Source organism: Tympanuchus pallidicinctus, unplaced genomic scaffold (genome assembly GCF_026119805.1).
Source record: "Tympanuchus pallidicinctus isolate F22 unplaced genomic scaffold, pur_lepc_1.0 scaffold8, whole genome shotgun sequence".
In the NCBI taxonomy this organism is placed as follows: Eukaryota; Metazoa; Chordata; class Aves; order Galliformes; family Phasianidae; genus Tympanuchus; species Tympanuchus pallidicinctus.
The window spans coordinates 24,213,636-24,230,942 of record NW_026294802.1 but is presented as its reverse complement, the minus strand read 5'-3'; the positions used below and the strand labels follow the sequence as shown (position 1 = coordinate 24,230,942).

The window sequence follows — 17,307 nt, the reverse complement described above, 5'->3', positions numbered from 1 at the left end:
AATGATATTTGAAACAACAAAGTAAAACAAACAAACAATTGTCTGCTTAGAATGCTTTTTTATTTTTATTTTTATTTTATTTTTAAACTGCAATCAGGAAATCTGTTAATAAGGGACACTTTTCAGTGAGCTAGAGAAAAGCAAAGAATTTTTTTTTCAATGGCAAATTAAAAGGCACATGTCCAATCCCATCTCCAGATTATCTGACTGCTTGGCTTGCTGCAGTCCACTGAATTATAATTGAACAATTTAAGAATTTGTGATTGCAATTCGATTCATTGCATTGATAAATATGAAGTAAGTTCTCCTGACTTTGCACCCGAAGTTCCATAAATTATTTTTTCCCCTCCACTTGATATTCACTGCTTTCATGCCAGGCTATTCAGAAGCCATCTTTGTAACATATAAAGCAGCTGTCCACAGCAGCAGTGTCTGAGTAGGGCGATTTCCTGTGCTGCCTTATACAGGGTAAATCATACCCTGAAGAATTTTTGGCCTCAGATGGGAAGAGTTTTCCTAGCTGCCATAACACCCTTGGGATCTAATCCTTGGATCTTACCTCTCCTTATGGACAGATGAATGCCTTAGAAAATCTTTCAGTAAGACCTAAATTGAATAGGATATTTCTATACTTGATCAGCTCATGATGGCATGTACTGTTGAAGCTGAGGGCATGCATTATAAATCCAGGTGTGTAGTTGTGTGTTTTGGGCTATAGATGGCAGTCGTTTCTTCTAGTTTTCTTCTAGTACTGTACAACGCAATAAAGTTTTGTTCTGTGATTATGCCTTTAAGAGATAATCAGTACCTAATAAATAACAGCACTTTAAAAGTGCTAAAAAGCAGAGTTAGTCATATGCTGGTTGCATAAGTGTCATTTTCTCACCTTTTTTAGAGTGTCTTAAAATCTGTACACGAGGTATAATTTGCTATTGTATCTAGTTTCATGCTGGCAAACTTTGTGCACAATAATTAATGATACTATGTGCCATCTGCCATGAATTTTCATAAATTAATTTATCCTGCCCTATTATGGCTGTCTTTTGTACGAAGTCGATTTATGGAGTGCTTGCTTTTTCAAAGAGGTGGGTGGTGCTTCAACAGCCCATGTAGAGGATTTCAGAAATTGATGCCTTCAGAGGATTTTGGGATGTAGCTGCAAAACACAACACTGAGCTGCCATTTTGTGAGCAAATGATTCTCCAGGTGCTAATCCTGTTCACGTGGTTGTTTTCATAGATGGCTCAACAACTTCTCAGTTGAACAATAAGGTGTACAGACCCTCTGGAAAGCAGGCAGGGCCCTCTGCCTGTTCTGGTTGGCCTCAGGGTGAGTACACAGGATGGAAAGGAGTAGGCTGAGACTGAAACGTGTATGTGCAGCTGGAAAGTATGTATGTGTGCACATTAAGCAGAACATCTTTGGAGCAGAGCTGCTTTGGTGGCTCTAGACCTCCTGGCACAAGAGGTGCACTCAGGCCCACAGTGACACAGGCTATAAGGAACTAAGAGGTGCAGCCCCAAGAGCCACCAGGCACAGTGACACATTGGTGCTGGTGTGTGTGATCACACACTGTGACCTGTGGTGGCTGCTGGTTTTCAACATTCCTATCAGTTCTTTTCCAAGTAGTTGCTGAAGGCCCCAGGCAAGTGATGAAAATAAATCGAATATTTTTGGCAATATAATTGTTTGTTTTGCTCAAGTTTTAATGAAAGAATTTCTTATTTCTTTTAGCCATATGTCTCCGCTTTCAGTCTGTTAGTAAGAGGAAGCTCTGCTTGTGTTTTTGTTGTTGTTGTCTCTTTGCAGATACCAAACAGAGGAAAATGCCCATTACAGAAGGCAAAACAGACGTAAAATACAGGGAATTGTTTTGTTTACTACACAGTATGCCTTTGTTTAACCAATTTTCCTTTCCATATTGCTGGGGAAACCACAAGGTAGCCAAGTAGCAGGCCAGCAGTCTTCCAAAGGAGGAGCAGGTGCAATGAGTGTAGGGCTCCTTGAGGAGGAATGGGAAAGACCTCTGTCTGGTAGGAGAGCAAAGGATGTATTTTCTCAGCTTCTTCCAAAACAGCAAGAGGAAGACAGAGAAGTAATTTGACATAAAGCAACAGGTACCTTATTTAGGAATAAGTCTTGAAGAGAAGGATTCAGGGTTATTGGTGTAAAAAACACTGAATTATGAGCCAGCAGTGTGTTCCTACAGCCAGAAAGCCAGCTGAATCCTGGGCTGCATCACAAGCAGTGTGGTTGAGGGAAGTGATTGTCCTCTGCTCTGCTCTCTTAAGGCTCCACCTGAAGTTCTGTGTCCAGGCCTGGGGCCCCCAGCACAAGAAAGATATGGAGCTGCTGGAATGGATCCAGAAGAGGAACACAAGGATGATCAGAGGACCAGCGCACCTCTCCTGTGAAGACAGGTTGAACAGGCTCCAGGGCTTGTTCAGCCTGGAGAAAAGAAGGCTCCAGGGGTAGCCTTTCAATACTTGAAGGGGACCAAGAGGAAAGATGGGGAGGGAATCTGTATCAGGCAGTCTAGTGATAGGACAAGGGTTAATGGATTTAAACTAAAGGAGGGAAGATTCAGACAAAATTTTAAGAAGAAATTTTTCGCTACATAGGTGGTGAGGCCATGGAACATGAGGCCATGGAACAGGTTGCCCAGAGAAGCTCCATTGCTGCAAGTGTTCAAAGCCAGGTCGTATGGGGGTTTGGATAACCTGGTCGTGTGGGAGTTGTCCTGCCCACAGCAGAGGGGGTTGAAACTGGATGGTCTTTAAGGTTCATTCTAAGCCAAATCATTCTGCGATTCTGACTCTGGAGACTGAAGTCCAGCCTCCCACTTGAAGCAGAGCAAGATGAGAGTAACCAAGTTGGGAGTTATCAGCTACTCCACACAAAAGCAGGTTATGCTCAGTGTCTTGTGCATCTCCTGGGGTGTTCAGATCTTTGTCCATGTCTCAGTGGCTCTGGAAGTTTCATTAGTGAAGTTCTGCAGGAATCCACACCATTTAACATATTCATAAATGATCTGGAAAAAGCCATCACCAGCTAGAAGACAATGTTTATTGATGTCAATAAATTAGGGTAATAAAAATAAGGACTGGCTATAAGAACTGTAGAAAGATTTCATGATACTCAGTGGGTGAGTTTTAAAATGGCAGATGAAAGTCAGTTTTGATTAATGGAAAATGAGGCACATGGGAAAAAAACATCCCTAACTTTACACATAAAACTGAGAGATGTCTTACTGATTACCGCTCGGGGAAGAGATCTGAGAATTATAATAAATGGCTTTGCAAAAAGTTCAGCTCAATACTTGGAGTAGTTAGAAAAGCAAATTAGATTTTAGGTATTGTAAAGTAAGAGATAACAAACTGCCAGAAAATATCATTATGCTATTATAAAAATCCCAGTGTGCCCTCAGACTTTACAGACATCACTAGTACTCTGTCTAAAACTTTATGTAGCAAAATGGGAAAGACTGAAGGAAAGGCAAAAAATGTGATCAAGGATTCCTGAATGGCTTCTCTACCACAAGCAATGTAGCTTGCAGAGTAACCTAGGACTTCTGTTTAATTTATTTAACATCAGAAGAAGATGACTGAAGGAAGATGCAGTTCTATATTAAAGGATCTAGATGAAAGACATGATAAAAGCTCATGAGTGGCACAGGAAGGCAGGGAAGGAGGGAATATAATAATCTAATATATTTTCTTCAGTGGCAAGTTGGGAACAGGACATTCCAACAAGGAGAACAAGAAACTGCAATATTTTTTTTCAGTGGAGAAGGTAAAAGGTGAAGGTGAAATCCTTGTTCCAGGATAAGATCTCATTTTACCCCTCTTTGTTCAGGACTGAAAATATAGTCAGAGTGCGTGGTTTTCTAGCAGAACTGAAGAACTTGGTCTTCTGTTAAGTCCCACACACACCACATAGACACTGAACAGAAGATGTGACCTCTGGCTCTAAGGAGAAGCCTCTGCTCTTTACGTTTCATGGATCAACTGTGAAGGTCGTTGGTGACTTCTCCACTGGAACCTGCAGAATGCAGGACTGATTTATCCTGGCTGCCTTCCTTTGGGGATGTCTTATTTGTTTGTTTGTTTGTGTGTGTTTTCTTTCCGTTCTAACATTGCTGCCAATCATCCAGCTTCCATGTGACAAGCTGGTGCTTCCATTGACACTGTTTACTTCTAAGTCTTCCAGGGAGGCAGCTGCCTGAGAAGATGAACCACGCTGTGATGAACCATATTCTGGCTCCTAGATTGTTTATCCTGCTTTAAAAAGACATTGCTTTCAAATAGTTAAGTACATAAGCTGAACATCAAAACCTTGGTAAAAGCTGGTGTAAAGTGTGGAGAAGAGGAAGAATGCATTGTTTGCCCAGGAACAGAGAAAGAAAATGCCTCTAGAGCTAGGGGGTGCAGCTGGATCTGATGCCTTGTATTCATCAGCACATCGAGACCTTGAGGAGCAGCAGGTGTGCAGTGCAGTCCTCCCATTGGACTGAGCAGTACCTAATGTGAACCACAGATTTCTTAACCAGGTATGAATACTGCTGCTATTGCTGTCGCCTTATTACTGTACACTCTTTTGAAAGCACGGAGTATTTGCTCATGTGGTGCTTTGTTAAATGGAGGCTTTTTGAACTGCCCAGTCACAATGAAACGTGGAGAGGAGAAATATTCTGAAATGAAAGTTACACGTATCTGTGTGCATCCGCATTTATAACGCCAGGATGCTGTGAGCACCGGCGGGCACCAGGGGGCTCCACGAGAGCGTTCATCCCGCTCTGAGCTGCGGAAGAGCCAAATTGCAGCTCCGGGAACAGTGGCATACAGGTGAGGCTAGCTGGATATGTTTGTACCATAGACTCTGGACTTGCCATAGATACATAGGAAACAACACGTCTGGGACAAAGACAGCTGAGTCTGGTGGCCACAGCAGAGCAGACAGGGGATGTGGTGCAGCTGCAGCAAGAGCCCCGCAGGAGGGGAGCTGGATAAGCCCAAATGCTGCAGCTGGCTGAGGAGACTGTACACTTCCCACAAGGTTTCTCTTTTTAACAAGACCTTATTCTTACCCAAACCTAATCCTCCCAACACAGAAAAGTTATGTATTTAGACAAAACAAAACAAAACAAACAAACATTCCTGGAGATTTCATGCATATATGTAAAGTCATAAATATGCTCCCATTTCAGTAGCTTTGCATTGGTTACTCTTGGTACTTCAAAAATATTTTGTTTATCCTCTGCATTTCTTTCACTGAACAGAAATGTTTGAAAAGTGACTCCTGGGATAAAGTTATCTGCTGGATCAGTTTAAAAGGGTCCAGAGGAGGGCCACTAAGATGATCAGAGGGCTGGAGCACCTCTCCTATGAGGAAAGGTTTAGGGAACTGGGCTTGTTTAGCTTGGAGAAGAGAAGGTTCCAGGGAGACCTCATTGTGTTCTTCCAGTGCTTGAAGGGTGTATGCAGGAGGGGGAATGGCTGTTTACAAGGGTGGATAGTGATAGGACAAGGGGGAATGGTTTTAAACCAAGACATAAGAGGTTTAGGCTAGATATTAGGAGGAAGTTTTTCACATGGAGGGTGGTGACGTGCTTAAACAGGTTGCCCAAGGAAGTTGTGGATACCCCATCCCTGGAGGCATTCAAAGCCAGGCTGGATGTGGCTCTGGGCAGCCTGGTCTGGTGGTTGGTGACCCTGCACATAGCAGGGGGTTGGAACGAGATGATCATTGTGGACTTTTTCAACCCAGGCCTTTCTATGATTCTATGAAAAGCTAATTCTAAGTAGAAGTGATCTTTCCCCGCTACTCAGCACTGGTGAGGCTGCACATGGAGCACTGTGTCCAGTTCTGGGGCCCTCAGCACAACAGGGACGTGTATATAGTGAAAAGAGTCCAGTGATGGGCCACAGAGATAAAGAGGGGATTGGAGCATCACTCCTGTTAGGAAAGGCTGAGAGAGCTGAGACTGTTCAGTCTGAGAAGAGGATGGGGTCTCTTCAATGTGTGGACGTACCTGAAGATGCAGAGAGGATGGAGCCAAGCTTTTTCCAGTGGTGCCCAGTGCCAGGACAAGTGGCAGTGGGCACAAAGTGGAACACAGGAGGATCCCTCTGAACACCAGGAAGTGTTTCTGTGCTGTGAGAGTGATGGAGCATCTAGGCTGCCCAGAGAGGCTGTGGTCTCCTTTTTGGAGACCTTCTATGATCTGTGATCCTCAAAAGTCACATGGACACAGTGCTGGGCACCCTGCTCTGGTGTCCGTGCTTGGGCAGAGGTTGGAGCAGATGGACCCAGAGAATGCTGCCAACCTCAGCCATTCTGTGTCCTTGTGAACTGACTAATGAAAAAATTCTACATGATTAGGATATATTCGAGCGTTACTTTCTTGCAGACAGAACCCAGCCTGATGCAAACCTCAGAGAAAGAATGGATGAAGGAAGAGAAGAGGTACTCATCTACCCCCACAGTTCTTCAAGGGTTTGTTAAAAGTAAGTGCACTTGGTGGACCTTATGATTCCCTTCTGGTCAGATAAGTTCGTAACAGTAAAAGTAATTTCAAGAAAATAAACTCAAAGCAGATGAGAGATTAAATTCCTCTGGGAATCATTTTTTTCTGTTGGATTTTGGCTACTCCTTAGAGACATCTTCTGCTTTTCTCATCTTTTCAGTTAACCCTGGAGAGCTGCAGGTTTCTAAATGGTAAAGTATTGCTATGACTCTTGCTATCAGAAATTCCCACATTAGAAACTTGATGGTTTTGAATTTTGTGCACCTCTATAACCAAAAATCAAAAGCAACTGTTCATCTTTTGGGCTGTAGATAAGATGCACATGACTAGCCCTGTGTTCCTGCTGGCAGCACAGACTTCTGCTATTTAACATTCATGAACTGAAGCTTGTAGTCTGCTCCTGCATATAACACAGAATTTGCTAAGGAATACCTGCCCTGAGCTCTTAAATTTCTCTTAGAATTACTGTACGTTGTTATGTTGGGAATTAGATGAAACATTTCTGAGTGTTTCAGAACAGACAGCTGCAGCGGCAGGAATCACCTTACAAAGAAATGTGAGGCCTATTCACCATCTGAGCTACATGGGTAGTGATCTCAGATTGGGGAATTCAAACCCTGGTGGCTTATTTATTTATTTACATATCTGGCTGTTTGCTGTTTTGATTATCAACTTATTTGAAGCTGTGCATGAGAAAGTAGCAAAGAGAACAAAAGACACAGCTTCCTCCATACCGGGCATTTAGGTTCTCTGCTCAGCTGGTGGCTCTCCTTAAGGACCCTTTTAAAGGACACCTTATCCCATGTTGGATAGATGTCAGACAGGTGGAATGAATCACATTCTAAGGATGCCTCTAACTTGCCACTGACCATGGAAATAGTCACTTTAAGTTCTGCAACTTGCTTTCAGACAGCTGAAGGTAGAGGTAATGAATCCATCAAGTATGTATCTAAATCTTTTTGCTGCTTCAGAGCTCAAGATTGCATTTGCTCCATGGAGAAGCAGTGTGCTTGGGTCTGCTGGCATGGCTGTTTGAACACATCCCTAATTCACCTTGATCTTCTCATGGGTAAGTACAATGGATTCTGTTTCTCACAAGACATAATTTAGCATGCAGAGCATTCTTGAAAACTGTACTAGAATTCGCTCTGGTTTTGAAACCTGAGTTTTGTTTTCTTAAATCTCATGCTTTTTAACATAATTGCTACTTTCTGAAAGTCTCTCATCTTGTAATGAAATACATCTTGTATACACATAGTAACTATTTTTAATTCTGAATTTATGTTTAAAATCCTGTGCTATTTCAAATACAGGCAAAACCATCCTTCCTCTTGGACGGCACTGTTAGATGACGTATAGAACTCCCAAACCCCTATAATTAGTGGCTGATAAAACAGTTTCTTATTCAGCAAATGTAGCAGGTATTTTTGAGCCTTCTAGAGGAGCGCCTAAAGGTCAGACTGGAAGCCTGGCTGAGATAAACATCTACAAAAGGTACAATGTATAGGACTAAGAGTTCTGCCACATTATTCACCCAGGAACTGCAGGTGTCTTTGTCACAGCTTCCACTCATGTGCATTCATTGACCTTTCATCTGTGCTTATAACTGTAGGAGAAGAGGAAAATGCAGCCTGGTGAGCTTTTCTCTTTATCGACGGATATAAAATCCTTAAATCCTCTCTAAAGTGCCATAGAAAAACTACAGCTACAACAGCAGACCCATCAAGTACTATTCTTACAACTGGATGTTTGACATTGGTGAACATAATGCAAGAGCTTGTAAAAATCACATGACACCCTTTTGGTTACTGTAATAAGGAGACAGAGAGACAATGCTTATTGGATCTCCTCCTTGGATTTGCTGCCAGTGCCAGGAAACACATGAGGGAAACCCAAGGGTAAATGTGAGCAAAAAAACTCACTGCGTCGACTGAAGGTCAATTCTGTATAGTGAAACTGCAAATGCCAGGAGACCTGCCAAGTAAAATGTGATGCACAAGTACCTGCAGACCTGCATGTGTTACGTGATCTTCTCCACATGCTTCAGGTCCAAATTCAGCAGTCCATGTGTGGACTTTACTGCACACTTCTATGTGTGTGCTTTACTACATCGGGACCAGGGGCATTAAAACCACAAATGAAAAGACTGTCTGTAACTAAATGTGGATGATAGGTTTAGAGACACAGATTGCTCTGTGATGAAGTGGCTGTATGTTTTATCGATCTGTAGGGGGCATGGAAAATGACCTCAAAGGAGACACTTCTCCCTGTTTCCATTTCAAATTTATTATCAGTTGCATTTTACTTGTATTTTTACTTTCACCTTATTTTTAAGTGTTGGCAAAGACTGGAGTGTTAGTGTTAATGTGCATAAATAATTTATTGAGTAATAATATATGAAAATGAATTTAATATGCTTCTCTATATGAATGACATTCCATTATGGAAATTTATTAATCAGCACATTCCACTCCATCAAATCTAGATTGTTTGAGGAAGAGGAGGGGAGGAGGTGGTGAGGCAGTTTGGAAAAATGCAGTACAGTGGGCTGACTAAATCTGAATAATACTTGGTCTCTGAAAATGCACAGTTATCAGTGTAACTCAAATCATACTGATGAGATACAGAACAGTTATATGCAGTCATAGTAACAATTTGTAATGTTAATATTAATAGCAGTGTCTGTTCGAGAATACAGATTTAAAATAGGTACATACAATTTTATTAAGTATAAAAAGATACCGTGCAGAGCACAATACAATACATTTCAGCTTGAATTCTGGTGGTGCTCAAGCTCCACTGTCTTAATTGACATTGTCACCAACGACCACTGGATAGAATTACTTCTCTGTATAAAATGAGCTTTTTCTGGATATATTCACAATGTTTGGTTTTAAAAATACAGTAATACTGTTTCACTAACTACTTACACTAATCAAACACTGACAAGACTGCTGGCCAGCCTGCATCTGGTTTTTAACATACATTACCGACAATCTTCCCTGGTTTGTTTTGCCTCTCTCTGAGAACAGATCCTTTAAACTATTAATTGACTTTTTCCCAAATTCACAGTCAGAACACAGGCTCACACTACTTCTACATTCCTCACATTGCTAAAGTTCACTGACATCAGCAGTCTTCAATATGCAAGGACTGCAGGACTCTTCCCTTAAGCTCTTTTCTTCCCGCCAAGCTTTTTCTAATGTAGCACAGAAGGCATGCTTTAAATGATTACTTATTAAGATAAAGGGATTCTATTTGCTTTATTTCTTGAAAGGATGACATTTATAGCCTTCCAACTTTAACTATTTTCTTTGGAAAAGCACACATGCAAACAATGTAAGATTAATTATGCATTTTGTTTGCACATTCCAATTTGGTTTGATTTAAAAAAAAAGAAGTCAGAATTCATAACTTCAAATTGATTTAAATGATAATGTGAGGGTCTTAAAAGAAATGACTTACGCTTCCTCCTCTCTAAAATATATTAATGTTAGACTGGAAAATAAATTAAATAATACAAAAATGCTGAGATTAGGCTGTCACAGGAATATCTGCCAAACAAAGCTTGGTCTTTTGCTAAAATTAGCTTACTACATTTGCAATACATGCTAAGCAAAGACCCTACTTCTCTAACAGGTACATTCAGACAATATATATTTTATGGAATAAATATATAATATATCCAGTTATAGATTTCTGAATAGTAGCTATAATAGATACAAGCAATGCCTACATTTAAAAATACAGTTCTAGGATTCCCTAACTTTACCACTAATAAAATTAAAATTGACCTAAAACTTTCTCACTCTGTTGATGCATAATAAAATATATGGAAACACCAAGAGTAAAAAGCCAATTGCTTCTACAAATGGAATACTTTATAAATATAGTAAATTGCTATTTTCAGAGGGAAAATTGAAAATTATAAACAGGAAGTTAGGTTAAAACAGCTCTACAATATATAGTACAAAGTGGCTGTGAAGTGCGATGTGTGAGTTTGATGTCTGTGGCAAAATTCTGAACTGATGCAGTTGTTTATTTCTGGAGATAACTATAAAGAAAGACTCTGTCCCCCAAAACAGCCAATCTTGATCTCCTTAAGCCAAAACTTCCACTGACTAGAGAAAGCCAACCAGCCACTTTGTGAGAGTAAGGAGTGCAAGATTAGATCAAACCATTATTTGGAAGCCCTGGACTTCTCTGTCTCTTAGCATTTATTTACCATGCTGTTCTCATTAGGAATGGAGTCACAGAACTACTGTGTATCTGTGACTGCCATGTTCTGAAAAGTCTAATAATGATAAGTACCCTCTATATGGCTGTCTTAACTACATTATTCTTGTACTAAACATTTTCCAGATGAATTCTGTTTCGTGTTTCTGTAGTTGCTTCCTTTTAATGGAATACTGAAGTACAGCTCTGGTTGCTTGATTACTGCACTCTTGATCGAGGCTTTTTTTTTCTTGAGAATAACCTAGAATTAAAGAAACACATTTCTCAGAGCAAGAACAAAGAATTGAGGAATTTAATTGCTGGCTGTCTCTGCCTGCCTTTCTTCCCCTTTTAGATAAAAATGTAAAATGAGTAAAAATACCTTATTTGCTAAAAAAAAAAAATTTGAAAAGCCTTTTTTTTTTTTTTTTTTAAAAAAAAAAGGAATCTTCACAGACTTCACTGTTTCCTGCATCAACGAAACTGGAAGTCTGATGGCCTACCAGGGCTTTTTCTTCCCTAACTATCAGCAAAGGTCAGTGTCAAGGAGTAACAATGACACCACCACTTGGAGCTTCAGTTTCTTATCACTAGAGGACTTTAGGAATCAGCTGTAGAATATTATTGGTACAAATGTCGCATTTTGGGAACTGCTGGTATAAAATGTAGAGAATCAGGATTTAAACTCTTACTTTACCACGTGCTTCCAATTTGACTTCATTTGGGATTTATTATATAAATAAATTTATTATATATATATTCATTTGTATTTATTATATATGTGCTCAAGACACAAGCTGCCACTGATTTCAGAAAACATGCAACTAACGAAAATCCGGGCTTTGATATCTCTGTACCTCACACATCACCAGTTCTGACAGCATTGGAAAAGACACAAGCCTCTTGGAAGCTGCTGTAATACTGAATATCAGTCATGAGTATTTCCTGCCGAAATGGACAGGAGAGGTAAGACTTGTGGCTTCCCTGCACAGGAACCATGGACCGAAGTGTGGGGCTGCAGAAGGACCGGTACAAGAAAACTTTTCTTCACATATGAGCAGCAAATGTTAATGCTCTGTTGCACTGTAATAAAGGTATGGTTGAAAATATATCAAGCTATCAAAATCTGGTAGTATGCTCTTATCACCGCTGTTTCCAGGCAATGCAGATTTCTTATACGCAAGACTTGCATATATGCCAGTCTTGCTCGCATATACACCAGTGCTGCACAGTAGGCACCGATTTTTGGGTTCTTGGAAACTGGCTCCAGAATTTGTGCAGGCCTTTCATTCACCTATTTTCAAAATGCATTTTAATTGGGGCAGATCACACGGAAACGTACCAAAGGATGAGCTCTCCTAGTCCTCAATGCAGCAAGTGCTTGCCAGGGCTCTCTCCCAGTCCACCCCAATGGTTCCCCAACCTGCCCCAGGTGCAGGACCCAATGTCACCCCCTGGGCCATCAGCCCTCGCTCCAGCCAGGCCACTGTGCCAGCTTCAGCTCCCCACAGCCCTGCCCTGCCCAGCCTCAGGCCCCACTCAGCTGGGCCCTCCCGTAGGTCCCCAGCTGGTCCTGGCCTTGGACTGGGCTGGTGCTGCCTCCGTGCCCCTGCTGCCTCCTCCTGGCTGGGCTTGGATGGGTCCTGGTGCCAGGCCCTGCCCTGCCGAGGGCCTTAAGGAAGACAATGAATACTCTCACCTACGACATGTGATTTTGCTGTGTATTTTGCTGCTGTTGCTGCTGCTGAATGAGCAATTGCTGCTGTTGCCGGCGTCGTGCTGTTCTCAGTTTTTCGAAGCGAGCCTCCATCTCCTCCAGCACCTTGGGAGTGTAGCGTACCACCAGCTTCACGCTGTCCTTGGCCGCCTTCAGGAGCTCCACCGCCTTCTCGTGATGCTCCCCTTCAACGCTCTGGAGGCAAGGAGCACAGATTTAATACCAAAAACGCTGCTTTGATCCAGAGCTCTGTCCTCTTTTTTTGCACTTGCTACCATGAAAAAGCTGTCAAGGTTTTAGGAAATTTTCAAGCTTTACAGTTTTCAAGGAACCATTACAGGAAAGTGTGGAGTTAAGTAAAACTTGTACACTATTGTGAATGTGTTCATATTTTACATAACTGAAATGTGTTTCAGGTTGCATTACAAACCTAAGTTACGATCCACGTGAAGAGAAGGGGAAATACTCTACGTGCTTTATGCAAACAAAAATAATGCAAAAAATCCAACTCAGCTCCTGCAGTAAAAACCCAAACACCCGAATTGCAAGGTACAAAAATAAAGTGGAAAACAGAGTGAACACAAAATCTTATTAACATGTTAGCAAGAAATGAAGAAATTGCAAGTCTGAAATTGCGGTTCCTCTCTTATGCTGTGGCCCTGCCAGGATCCCACTGCGAGTGATGGGTGGTGACAGAGCAGTCACAGAGCTGCAGGAGGAGAAGCACACCCACAGCTCCCAGGGACAGCCCTTGCACTAAGGAGCTGATGGCACTGCTCACACACTGAACACAGAAATGGCAGCGGTTCTGTCGAATGGAACTGGTCTTTACCTGGTTAGCTGTGTGTAATCAAACACTGACACCTGAAGCATTTCAAGTTCTTGCCTAACAAACACATTTTCTTCCTCTTTCTGGAAAATAGTAAGGTGAAACCTGCTGTGTTGCCAAATGCATACCGAAGGGGGCTCACGCTCTGATTTTTGTGCTAGCATTGCTTGAAACAGTAAATTTCCAAACGGGGGAAGTAATTTGGCTGTGAAAAGAATATTTAATTTCTATCATTACATGGATTGACTGGAGTGCTTTTCATACATGTAGATTGTTCCACTCCTTAGGAACAAGGGTGACATTTTCTAATGGTGTGTGATTGCCCACATGGTGTAGGAAATAGTCCAAAAAACAAAAGTATCTCTGCGCAGAAAAAAGCTTACACCACCGAGATCTTCATGTTGATTTTAAACCATTTAAAAATGTCAATTTCTTCCCACATAGAATAAGAAAACAAGCTTTTACTACATGCTGGTTTAAAACTTCAATGTATACCCTGCTATTTAAAATGAGACTATAACTAAAGGCCTCCAGAGAGAACCATCAGCGTTAAAAACATTCGATGCTCATTTCACGCTAAAAGAATAACTTAGCATCGTTATAGCAACTGTCAGATGTTAGAAGATGCTAGAAATGCTGAGAAGCATTGTCCAAGAACACAATGAATAAGAATTCCACTGTGGCACACCATGAGCTAGCAATAATGATTTAGAAGTTTCAAAAACCAGACACAATGCGCCTCTACATAAATTACATACAAAACACAATCCAAGCTTATCACCATGGTGTTTATCCTCCTTCCTTCTGGTAAATGTCCTTTAACACATTAATCCAAATAATTATTTCAATAGTTTTGGTCAACTGACAGACTCATGTTTCTACAGAAACGTACGCTGCTTCAAAAACTATGCGACTTAGAGAAATAATGAATGTTGTTTCATGTGATGTACCAAAATGATTATCAGAAAAAGAGAAAACCTTGAATGCCCAACCCGGAAGCATTCAAGGCCAGGCTGGATGGGGCTTCGAGCAACCTGGTCTAGAGGGAGGTGTCCCTGCCTATAGCAGGCAGTTGGAACTAGGTGACCTTAAAGGTCCCTTCCAACCCACAGCATTCTGTGATTCTAAGCATCTACTTGATTTTTGAGAGAAATGAATGGCTTCATGTTTTGGAACTGTATGCTCATGAAATTTGTCCACTAGGTTTCCTGTTCAAAGATCTTCAAGAAAATTCATGATCCGTGATGACCAGATTTGCTAGAAACTGTGAATGGGATAAATCTGCTGAACAAACACTACTACCTAGAAGCAATGTGGGGAAAAAAAGGTTTAGCTTGAAGTACTGGAAGAAGAAATTGTTGCTGTGTAAGAAACAGTGAATGTAATGCTCCAAAAAGTGCTGAAATAGGAATCTGTAGATGAATGCTGTGAATGAGCTCTCAGAAAAGAAGACATAGATGCGAATTAAAACATCTTCCCCAGGTTGTAAATGACATCAATAAAGAATTGTGATTTTATGTATTCTTTAAAGGAATTATAAGATGGAGTACTTTAACACTTTATACATACTAGCAATCTGTATTTAATTCATGAATGCCTGTTTTCTTCCCATTTGCCTCCAGCCTTGTTTTTCCTGTTTACAGCCAGTATTTTCTAATTAGAAATGTAGCATATGACTTCGTTGCTATCCAGGTCAATGGAAGACTCCCATTGACTTGAATAGTAATGATACAGAGCTCTGAAAAATAAGCAAAATGGGGAAACAAACAAAGGCAGCATAAAACATACCTGTGCTAAAAACAAATCTTACTCTCCAAACTTACTCAGCTCAGGTCTTAACCAAAGGTTTCAGCTGCTTTTAAATCACTGCTATACTTGCCATTAACATCTTCACTGCTACTTGCACTCATGTTTTGAAAGCCCGAGAAATGCTTTTTCTGCATAGCTGAAGCTGCACAACATAAATAGGAAAACCCCTTGGAGTTGGGAGTTGGGAGAGGTTATACCAGCAAAGGAAGTTGTTTTGCAGATTGATTTCTCCTCTCTCCGCAAATCACTACGGCTGTGCTGGCAAAATGCTCCTGCTGCTATCAGTCATGCCTGCACAAGGGATTTCACTGCCTAGATTACACTGGCTGGGGACGTGGCGAGGATCTGACACTTATATTACTTTAGAACTGTCCACCAAAGGTGAGATCTAATATTTTTGTATTTTGATTTAATATGCAATTGTTGCCTATGTATATTCTCATATTTCTTCCCTTTATTGCATTGGCAGATTGTATTAACAAGGAAGATGAAATACTTCACAGACAGGAATAGCTGAAAGAACTGCAGAAATGGTTCAGGAAACACCAATATTTACAGCATCCAAGCAAACACACTTGTCATAAATATAAACAAAACAAAAACAAAAACCCAGTCCCTTGCAGACAAGAATGAGAATCCGGTTGTTACTCCACGTGATGAGAGACAGACTAGAACATTTTTACAAGGTATCTGTAAGCAAACACTTGGGTGAGAAACTAACCTTTATATATCTATTTCACATCCTTGTCTGTATCTGAACTCAAACCAGGTATCTGATAAACAAAGAATCTCTGCCAGGTATTAACAGTCACCAACAAATGCCTCTGCCAAGCCATCTGCAGGGCTCGGTGCTTTCAATTTCCTTTACTTTTAGGGGGTATGGGACAAAAGTATGTAAGGAAATACCCAGCATAAGGAGAAAGCAATTTCTTTAACGTCTGGTGAAACAGTTGAAGGAACAGTCATCCTATTCATGCTGGGACAAAGAATCTGGATTCTGAACGCTCGGCTCTAATTTTATGTCAATAATTATGAAATTGGATAACCACCAAATTCTGGGCACAAACAAGTTACACTTACTTCATTTTCATTCCATGTTCCACTGCTGAGCCGTCTGTTATATTGTACATACTGTATACTATTTGCTTCTCTTCGGTTCAATTCAGAGTTGCAAAGTGAACTAGCACCAGTGAACAATGTTAAATTTAGACCTCCTCCTGTCTCAAGCTGTCTGCAAACAAGTTGCCAGCTCTATAATTTTTCTCTTTTAAAGAATCATATTGTATGGGCTTATTGAGCCCAAGACTGGTTTGTGAGCAGTTGCTCATAAGCGTTATTTCAAGTATGAAATTGCAATTCAAATTCCAAATTCTGTTGTTCAGACTCTGAACACACGAGCAGCTCTGATGTATCTCAGAATCAGCTTTCTCAATGCCTACATGCATTTGGGAATTTTATATTGTGTTTTCGGCTACATTAGCTTAACATGCATTGTGGAGCACATTTGTGATTTTTTTTTTGGAAGACTATCACGAAGTAGAGGTGACAACAGAGTCAAAGTCAGTATATCTATTTAAGTGAAGGTTCATTACTTTCCTCCTCAGTATTTGCCTACACACTGTTGAAAGTAAAAGGATTTTTTGAGAATCACACATCAATTAGTGGATAAACTCCTCACTGCTGAATGTTTGTTTACCTATGGAAAAGACAGCTGATCAATAACAAAATTATTTAATCTACTTCCAGTCAGTGAAGTTCAGGCAATATACTTATTAAATGTTCATTCGGTTTCTTTTTCCCTGAGACTAAATGATCTTTTGTTTCTTTGTTTTTTATCTTTTTCTTCTTGTTGTGTACTGGGGCTAGGAAGCTTACAGAATGATTATTTCTCTTTTGAGAACAGGATTGTTGACAGAAGAAGTGGTAAAAAGCCTGTCTGAATTGTTATGCTGATACTCAAGACAAGGGGAATACCTATTGTTTGAGATAAACAGATGACAACATGAAAGCATTAGAATAGGGCACTTCCTTCATTCTTTACAGACTTGCAACAAGGAGAAAATTTAAGCTGCAGTGCCTGATATTTATTACCGGATTCAGAAATTGCTTGTGACTCCCTTTGGTGTATTTAAATACAAGGTTCAGATGCAGGCTTTACATTGAAAATGATTATGTTTTCATTAAGAGAGGAGTGGGGTGATATGATTGCAT

General features: G+C 40.6%; 1 protein-coding gene across 2 annotated transcripts in view; it reads right to left on the bottom strand.

Moving 5' to 3' along the window:
• Window positions 1–8,887: 8,887 nt before the first annotated feature.
• LIN7A (lin-7 homolog A, crumbs cell polarity complex component) overlaps window positions 8,888–17,307 on the bottom strand; it is a 47,494-nt gene continuing 39,074 nt past the window's right edge. Inside the window, exons 5-6 of one of the 2 annotated variants that reach the window (XM_052669082.1) lie at window positions 12,445–12,653; window positions 8,888–11,003 (exon numbers count right to left, since the gene is read on the bottom strand). In XM_052669082.1, the coding sequence (XP_052525042.1) occupies window positions 10,961–11,003; window positions 12,445–12,653 (252 nt within the window). In that variant the 3' untranslated portion in view covers window positions 8,888–10,960. Of the gene's footprint in view, window positions 11,004–12,440; window positions 12,654–17,307 lie in introns of both variants that reach the window. The other variant, XM_052669084.1, reaches the window with a different exon arrangement.